At 33.5% G+C, this 10,202-nt stretch overlaps 1 protein-coding gene across 1 annotated transcript in view; it reads right to left on the reverse strand.

The window, feature by feature from the left end:
• Spata22 (spermatogenesis associated 22) overlaps nucleotides 1–9,700 on the reverse strand; it is a 28,283-nt gene extending 18,583 nt beyond the window's left edge. Inside the window, exons 1-5 of the mRNA XM_040269555.2 lie at nucleotides 9,614–9,700; nucleotides 8,268–8,379; nucleotides 6,509–6,637; nucleotides 3,386–3,440; nucleotides 3,169–3,264 (exon numbers count right to left, since the gene is read on the reverse strand). Of these exons, the coding sequence (XP_040125489.2) occupies nucleotides 3,169–3,264; nucleotides 3,386–3,440; nucleotides 6,509–6,637; nucleotides 8,268–8,310 (323 nt within the window). The 5' untranslated portion in view covers nucleotides 8,311–8,379; nucleotides 9,614–9,700. The remainder of the gene's footprint in view (nucleotides 1–3,168; nucleotides 3,265–3,385; nucleotides 3,441–6,508; nucleotides 6,638–8,267; nucleotides 8,380–9,613) is intronic.
• Nucleotides 9,701–10,202: the final 502 nt, after the last annotated feature.

Here is a 10,202-nt window from a genome sequence, read left to right on the forward strand (position 1 = left end):
TTTAAACTATGCCAGCCTTTAAGTGACAGTGGTTGTCTCCAAGTGGAAAGATTTTGCTTATTAATTCTTTATACATTTATTTTTAAATTACTACAAAGTAAATTTTTAAAGTTAAACCATGGTTTATCAATGATTTTAAATCACAAGCAAAATGAATATACACAGGGTAGATAGCTCTAATTAGATATTTTGTGCTTTTACTGTGTATCTAAAAAGCCATACTAATCAACCTGTTACAGTATTTACTAACTACATTAATCTAAATGGAGTTGTAGCAGTTGATCAGAACTTGTTGTTAATGAGGCTAAAATCAGAAGGGTGTTTTCTAAATATTAAAGTTCCAAAGGAAAAAGCTAGTGCAAGTCACAAGTTCTTAATTCTGAATAATTTTCCTAGAAATATCACAATCAATACAACCCATCTCTTGTTTAAGAAAATAATCCAAAAAAAGGTCTAGATTTGCTAGTGATAGGAACAAATCTAGGTTTTCTGGAACCCGAAGCTTGAATAATTTGGAAAGTACAGTTAAATAAATTAAGTATAAAATTAAATGTGAACAAGATGGAATAAAAAAATCACAATTAAAAAATTTAAGTTATACCATAAACATTATAATATCCAAGAAAAATATGACTAGGATTATTATTAATTAACTGCCTGACACTCAAGACTTTTTTTCCAACACTGATCACCTCCTTTTCCTATGACAACAATTTTGTTACTTTATTTCAGTAGAGAGTACAGAAATACAATTTTGTCTTTCCTCTCTCATGGCTATTCAAATTATTTTATTTTTTATAGTCTAGAAAGATTTCTTTTAGCTTCACAACTATTTAATAGTTCATCTAACATTAGCAACATTTTTACTCATTAAGATATTACTGGCCTGAGAACTATAGTCCTTTCACCTTTGCAGTGGGCCCACACAGAGATCATGTCTCAAAAGTCAATCCAACTCAGCCATGTCCTCAACACCCCAACCAGACCATAAAGTCCAAGTTGCAGGGGCTTCTAAGCAGGGAAGTAGCAGAATCTCCCCTTAATCATTCTTGTTGAAGAAAATATAGGTCCAGATAGTCAACAAAGTCCCCAACAGCAAGCTGTTGCTGAGTCCATATGGATGTGAAAGTAGGGCTAGCCACCCACTAGCCAGGGCCTGTAGCCCCAGATGTATCATCAGAATATAGTGGATGACCCTAAGGCTGAGATGCCACTTTATAAGGCTGAATTTACTGCCTTCTTCTCTGGCCCATGGATGGGGATATGACTTTGAAGGGGACAATATAATTAAGGTCTTGATGTGTAAGCATCATTAGTTTTATGGTAAATTCCTCTGCTAATGAAAACTATCACACTTTTTTGTCATTTAGTTCTTTAATCGGGCCATTATAATTATACATAATAGTAGGATATACTTTGTGGCATATTATACATGCACATAACATAATTTAATTCCCCAGTATCTCTATTTTCCTCCCTCCTCCCTCCCCCTGATCCCCTTTCTCTACTCTACCGATCTCCTTTTTAATTTCATGAGCTCCTTCTACCTTTTGTTTTTCTTTTCCTTTTTTCTCTCTAGTTTACACATGAGAGAAAACATGACCCTTTGACTTTCTGAGCATGATTTATTTTGATTAACATAATGCTCCCAAGTTCCATCCATTTTCCCGTAAATTATATAATTTCATTCTTCTTTATGGCTGAGTAAAACTCCAGAGTGTACAAATCCCACATTTTCTTTTCCATTCTTCTGGTGACAGAGACCTAAGCTAGTTCCCATAACTTGGCTATTGTGAATTACACTGCTATGAACATGTGTATGCATGTATCACTGCAGTATGCTGACTCTAGTTTTTTCGATAAATACTGAGGAATGGTAGAGTTGGGTAATATGGTAGTTTCTTTTTTAATATTTATTTTTTAGTTGTGGTTGTACACAATACCTTTATTTTATTTATTTATTTTTATGTGGTGCTGAGGATCAAACCCAGGGCCCCACACTTGCCAGGCGAGTGCTCTACCACTGAGCCAAAACCCCAGTCCATATAGTAGTTTCATTCCCAGTCTTTTGAGGAAACTCCATACTGATTTCCATGGTGATTGTACTAATTTACAATCCCACCAACAGAGTTCCTTTTTCACCATATTCTTGCCAACATTTATTATTATTTGTGTTTTTTGATGATTGCTAGTCTAAATAAACCTCCTACACTTTGAATAACCTACTGAACTATACTCAATCATTCACAATTCAGAGTAGCAAGAAAATAAAAGCTCCTTAGACTACCATCATGAAAATCAATCAAAAATTCATGTGTATTATTTTAACATTTTCTAAAATTTATACTGTAAATTTTACAATACATACTGTTCTAACAGTCTCTAAAAGAATATGTGTAACATTTTAAAATTATGAAAATCCTACAAATTGCTGGACATAATTATTGGAGAAGTGAGACTAGAAACCTTAGAGAAGTTAGAACTTAGGTTCAAAGCCAAAATCATTAAAGAGAATGGAAGCTACTGGAGTAGAGAAGCACACTGATACAAAAATAAGAGACAATATGCTAGTTTTAATAGAAAGAAACTAAAATTCTCTTCTCCCTTCACCAAATGCCTGTAAACATGAGAATATCTGGTTCACAAGTATTTATTAAGCTTAGATTAAATTACCAGCAATTGCCAAGGAACTGAAAGATCTCAACAGGTTATGTATTACAAGAAATGCTAGAGTTCTTCAAGTTGAAACAGAAAGATGCTAAAAAAGCAATACGAGATTACACATATGAAACTCACTAGCAAAGGTAAATATGTATAGAAAACAGAGAACAGTCAGCCATCTGTACTCACAGATCTCCACATCTACAGATTCAACCAACCACAGCTCAAAAATATTTGGAAAAAAATAATATCTGTACTAAACAAATACAGACTTTTTCCTTGTCATTATTTCTTAAACAATATGACAACTATTTACACAGAATTAATATTAGTTTTGTATATAATCTAGAGATGATTTAAAAGTACAATGAGAATGTCCATAGTTACTAACATAGAAATCTCCTAAATGCAATTCTATCTAAAAAAGGAGAAAAAGTTAAAGGAGGGGGAAAGAGGAGGAGAGAGTAAAGACAAAAAGAATAGAAGACAAATTTTAAGTAGACTCACCTCCAACCACTTTGGCTTCTTGCAGTATTTGACTGAATTGATTTAGGAATAGAATCTTGACTTCTCAGGGGATGAGAAACTGAAGGTGGTATTTGGCTTTCAAGGAAATATGTCTTGTTAAATGTAAATAATTTGTTTTCAAATCAATAAATATAAAACACACACAGAAAAATGGCATCAGACACACATTTTTTAGCTTATATTTTTCTCCACATACCTTGTGTTCATTGTTAAAGGAGCCCACTCTTGATTCATAGCCTCCCAGGCCCAATCTCAAAAGAATAAGAACACAAACAAAAGTAAAATAGGTAACATTGTTCAAAATAACTAATTCATATTTATTTAACTTGGGAAATGTAAAAACTTTAAGAGAAAGAAATTCTTTTCAATAGAACTTTATTGTTGAATTTGCCAGTAGCCTTCCTTATTGATTTTCATAGATATCTTTCCTCCCCTTTGTACTGTAAGCAAAAATAATAAATTCTAATATAGAATCTTATACTTTGTAGCATAAAAATTCTAATATTCTTATACTCTATAACATAAATGCAGTCTATCCCAATTTTTTATTCCACCCCACAGTAAGAAATAGATCATCATAATCCATAACAGATACATACATAATGTGTGTTAAAAGAGATGAACAGAGGCAAACAAAAAGAGGATAAGAGAATGTAACAAAATTTCACCATCAAATATTATCCTTATTATGTATGTCACACACTGATCTTTTCTATCATACTCTAGTCTCTTTCTTTTTTTTACAGATTGGTTATATCCCAGCCCAACTCTTGAGTCAAGACAAAAATTTGGAAAACACTGATGTAGTCCTTTTCCTTATCCAGTGTAAGATCTTATTATATCGGTGACAAATAGTAATTTCAGTCAGAGCTTGAAGAGTTCAGAATTGAGTAAAATGAACATTTCCTTATGAAGTAGTTCATACTTATTAGTTTTTAAGGTCAACATTCATGCTACTTAGAAAAAAATTTAAGTGGTGGTGAACTTTTTTTATTTTTTCCATATTTTTATTGGTACATTATAGTTGTACATAATGGTGGGATTTATTGTTACATATTCATAAATACATACAATGTAACAACATAATTTGGCTACTATCAATCCCCAGTACTTCCCCTTTCCCACTCTTCCTCCTCCTCCATGGTCCCTTTCCTTTTCTCTACTGATTTCCCTTTAATTTTCATGAGATTCCACCCCCTCACATACACATACCCCACACATTTATTTTCCTTTTTTCTTTCTAGCTTCCACATGAGAAAAGACAGATGACCCTTGACATACTGAGTTGGATTTATTTGGCTTAATATAATGTTCTGAAGTTCCATCCATTTCCCTACAAATGGCATAACTTCATTTTTATTTTATGGCTGAATAAAACTCCATTGCATGTATATATATATATATATATATACACACACACACACACACACACACATACACTACATTTTCTTAATCCATTCATCCACTGATGAACACCTAGGAGGGTTCCATAATTTGACTATTGTGAATTGTGCTGCTATAAACATGGTTATACGTGTTTCACTACAGTATAGTAACTGTAATTCTTAAGGAAAAATACTAAGAAACTAGCTCAGTTATATGGTGGTTCCATTCCTAGTCTTTAGAGAAATAGTAGAAAATTTTTTAAATGATAGAGGATGACTATATAAATGCTGACTTGTGCCTACCCATGTGAATTTCTAATTTTCTATACATAAAAATGGGAATATTAGAAACTTTATACCTCAAATTCCTCTAACATGAAAGAAAAAATCATTTTAGAGCTACATTAAGGTCTATGGGAAAATAATAAAATAAATTAACAATACAATTATACATATAATACAATATATTATATATAATATATAATACATATATACACATTGTATATAGTATAATACTAGTAATATAATATGTATTTTATACATAATATTAGTATATATAATTCTGTACAATATGTATATATGTATTATATATTATATATGATATATTGTATTATATATAGTATTATATATACTTGTATATATAACACATATACTTATGCATATAACATATATACTTGTATGTTACATATACAAGTATATAATATATATATTATATATGCAATACAAGTATATATATACACACAAGTATGTAAAGATCTTTTAAAATTCTAGTTGCATAATATTCTATTAATAATTTTTAGTATCTACCAAGTTTAAATGTATACAGCCATTTTGCACCAAATATACTTTAAAATGTCTGCCTTTCCAAGCCTTCATCCAGAGGAAAGTACAAAGTTAGCAAACATATCTCCCAGCACTCACCACCATGGCTAACTGGTTCAGAAGCTAAGCCAGGATTTTAGTGGTCTTGCTTAAATGATTAAATGAACCAAAGCCTCCCTGCCTCCAGGACTTAATTAAGAGATACAGAAGACAGTCAACCAATTACCTCTAAAAGCTAGAACTAAAAGATTATGTAAACTCCTTGCAATGGCAACTTAGTTCATGGTTCATGCGCTAGTTGAAGCTATAAGAAAACAAACTGGATAGGAGTGCCTTAGTCCATTTAGGTTGCTAAAACAAAATACCTTTTACTGGGTATTTTAGAAATAATAGAAGCTTACTTTTGAACAGTTATGGAGGTTGGGACGACCCATATCAAAGCACCAACAGATTAGGTATCTGACAGATGGCACCTCTTACATGATAGAAGAAATAAAAAGCTCCTTCAGAAGCATGCACAGTGTGTGTCCCGAATCCTGTGCATGAGGGCAGAACCTTCATGACTTAATCACTTTCTACAGACCCCTATCCTTTAATACTACTATCACATTGTTGATTAAATTTCAATATATGAATTTTCACACCATAGCAGAAAGTAAAGAACCAGCAAATAAGAAAGGCAAAAACAAAAGAAATCAGAACCAAGCACCAAAAATTCCTGGGCTTCTATCCTTCCTAGAGTCTAATTTTTTTCCCACATTTTTTCCTGTATTTCATGCATACTTATTCCTGTTCCTGAGGCAACTTGAGTTTCTCCAAATGTACAGATCACAAAAATCTATATCTGTTTGAAAAAGGAAAAAAAATATTTGCAATGTAGTTTACTACTTCATTAGAACAAATCTAAGATACTCCATTTAAATGCTAAGCAACCCTTATAGAGAGACACTCACACTCCTGTACCATAATGATAAGGAAAAGCCAAGATATTTCTGTATTTGGACAGTAAAAGAAGAAAAAAATATTTCTACTCTCATTATAAAGAAAAAGTGCAATTTTCTACAATCCCAGTTCTTGTTTCCTGAAATATTTCACCTTACTCCTTTTCTTACCTGTTGGTATTGGAGGGAAATCATAACTGTCAGAAGCAGTACTGATACCTGGATCATTTTTAAGTGGATTAGATGTTAACGGCTGTCTATTCCTCTTCTTCTGATTGAACAATGGTACAGGCAAACAGCCTACATTGAATATACCAATAAATTAGTACATAACAGAAAATAAATTATTACATAATCAGATCTACTTATAGAATAATTACTTATAATGCACAACTTTAATGTCTACTTCCATATATTAATATACTTAATAGAGGCATATTTCTATGCCCTTGAATTGGTTTTTACATTTTTTTTAAATCCTAAATAGCTTCATTTATCTCTCTAAAAAGTACTTTTTTATTCAATCTTAACATTGCTTTAACTCCTCCTGTTTGGAACTTATTCCCATTTCTTCTCTCATCCCACTTTCTGTTTTCCTTATTTCTCTCATGTGCTTACCTATTACCCTATTAACTACAGAAAATCCATGGTGTACAACAGAGGTCACTGAACCATGCTTCTCAAAACCCCAATCACTATTTGGATAATACCAGCACATCTTTTAGGTATGGTTCTCAAGTTTATTTTGAATTAGATTTAAACTAGAATTCCACTTAACCTCAAGTACTAAGACCATAAACCCATTCTTATAAAATTTTATTTCAACAGATTTGGTCTGGAACCCAAAGTCTCACCCCCAGCATCTGTAATGATATTTTTATATGTAATTTTGAGAATGCCTTAGAGAGAGACACTATCAAATCCAAACAAGAAAGAAAAAAAACTAACTCTACTTCCTAAGGTAGCAGAACTAGGATCTCAAGTAAGGCCAAAAGTCACAATATATAGATTTTAAATCTTATAAGGAGACTCAGAGGAAAAGAAGTCCAAAAAGTTTGCCTATCACTTCCAAGAAAGTATCTGGAAGAATCCAGATAGGACCCAAGCTTCCTAAATCTTAGTTCAAATCTCTGGCCACTAGACCATCATCTAGCTATCTGCCATCACTACACTTCAGAGTACTGACTCTAAAACTTTCTAATGAAGTACTAAATTATGTGAGATCTTCAGTGAGACTACCTAGGTAATAATTATGTATTTGGATTACAACTTCAAAGTATAAACATGGGCAATTTCCTTCAACTCTTTGTGCCAATATGACACAAACTGAGATGGAGAATAACATAACCATTTTGTGTCTTGGTTTCTTATAGGAAAAACAGGGACAATAATAATAACCTATTTTAAAGGGTTGATGGAGGAATTAAATGAATTAATATGAATAATTAAATGTCTAAAAATGTTCACCATAAATAATAGTTATTATTATCTTCATTGTGCATCATATTGATTCTTTGACCTGGTTCTCACCATTTTTGTCCTGTCCTTATATTACCTAATAAGTTAGGAAAATAGAAATGATAGCTCTTAGGAAACATATGTATTTCTGGAAATATTTTTAACAAATCAGTCACAAATATAACTAAAAATAGATCTATGTATTTGTTTTTATCTTAAAAGCAAAGAACAACTCAAGCACATAGGATCTGCAGAAGAATACCAGAATGAATCTAAGCTTTTATTTTACTCCCACCTCTGTCACTAAATACTTTTAGTTAAGTTTTACTTTACCTCTTTGGACCTAAAAAGAAGTAAGACTCAATGTTTCATCTTTCTTAAAGTTCCTTCCAAAATGTTTCACCTACAAACTACACAAGCTTTAAATGGCATATACAAAATAAATAAGCTTCAAAAATAAAGTTTTCAATACCTGCTGTACTTCGAGTTGAATTTTCATTTAAGTTTCTCTTCATTTTCTTCTATATCAGTCTATAATCTTTTTTTGCATTCTACATTCAAAAAATGAAGTTGTTTGACCAAACCTTCAAAGAAAGAACATTGTAACTCATATTGTAACAAAAAATAAATTCCCAGCATATTAATTATGAAAATTATCATTGAAAACTACATTGAGATCTGATAATGTAAACATTTTAGGGAGTCCTTTGCTTCTGAATAAGTATTTACAACAAAACTTATGTTTCCAGCTCTGTTCAAAATAATTATAACCTTGCTTCCTAATATGTGCATATTTTCATATTGTCTATACAATTTACTCCAGAATCAAGGACATACCATAATTCTGAATCAGATCTATAAAGAGAGAAATGGATTACTGCATTGGCAAACTCACAGGTAGAAAATATAAAGTACAGAACTAGCCATAGGAGACCATAGTCTGTTGCACTTCATGACACTATGCTTTAGCTATTAGTTTGAGACTATCAAAGACTAAATCCTCACTTAATATTCAAATAAATAAATATGAAATTTCCACTCAGTTTTTGCAATGTAAACAAACGAAGTAAAGGGGTTTTTTCCCTGTAATTTTTTCCTTTTGCAACATATTTGCTTTTGTGATTTTTCCAAGTATAGCCTCCTAATATAGTTCAATCAAATTCAATAACTACTTGCCCATTGCATGAGTGAAAAGGAAAGATACAAACTTAAAAATTAAGATCATTTCTGCTCCAAATTTCCTATCCAATAATACATATAGACATAAACACAAGTAAGGAATGATGCAAATCAGACTTAGGTAAAAATTAACTTCCAAATATCATTGTAAAAATAAAACTTGGGAAACATGAGGTGAGGGGCTACCTCTGCTTTGTTTCTCTATCTTGACTTTAGATACAATAGGCCCTTTTGAAAATACTTTTGGTTCTATTCTAGGAACCAAAACACAAGTCATGCCACTTTTTCTCAATGCAAATTATATCGGAAACACAAGGGCGCCTACAAGAGCCATTACATCTTCAAGTGTCGCGATCAAAATAAACTGATTTTTCAAGTGAGAAATCCTCCCCTGGATCCCTGGCTCGCACAATTCCTACTTCCAGTTGGACCTGAGTGGCTTAGTGAAGCGGCTGTGTGGTACACTTCCGTCCCCAAAGACCGTTGCCTCAGGAAGAAGCCAGAAGGGCACGTTTGGGCCTCTCCTTGCCGGAGAGGCGGCGAGGTTCCTGCCCCACCCAGGGGACCCAGAACGGTTTATAACTAGAGCCAACGCAAGGGTTTCCCCTTCTTGAACGCCCCCACTACAATATTACACACAACTTGAACCCTCAAGTTTCCCCGCCTCGGTCAACCGTCGACGAAAGACCCCAGTCAGCGAGAGCCAACCTTCACGCCTCAGGAACCTAAGCACAGAAAGTGGGTTATGCGCAGACGCAAGCGAAACCTACGCAGGCGCACTTGGCTGAGCAGGTGCGCGCGCCACGAGCGCATTGGTGCTGGGGCGTCTGGCGTTCCTGCCTCTGAGAACAGCGGGAAGGGCAATGTTAAAGCACTTCTCTCTGAGTTCTCACCCTGTAAGGGGGAATGGCCCTGCCTACTTATGTGGCCCTTTGCCCAGACAGGGAAGGAGGCTGTTGGGGGTCACTGGAGAGGCAGAGACAGATGTTCAATCCAGTCATCTTCTGCCTCAGCTGCGTCGGAAAATTACGGCTCCTTCTTTCCTGAACCCCCTGGTCATCTCATAGACCTATGGACCCAGGATTAGAATTAGGGGTCTAGAAATAAACCATAAATTCATTCATGGTTGATTGGTTATCAACAGTGGTGCTAAAATAATTCATTATGGAAGTCACCTTTACAACAAATGGTATTGGTTCAAGGTACCCATTTGCAAAAACAGGAAGCT

The sequence above is a fragment of the Ictidomys tridecemlineatus genome, chromosome 3 (genome assembly GCF_052094955.1).
Source record: "Ictidomys tridecemlineatus isolate mIctTri1 chromosome 3, mIctTri1.hap1, whole genome shotgun sequence".
NCBI classification, from domain to species: Eukaryota; Metazoa; Chordata; class Mammalia; order Rodentia; family Sciuridae; genus Ictidomys; species Ictidomys tridecemlineatus.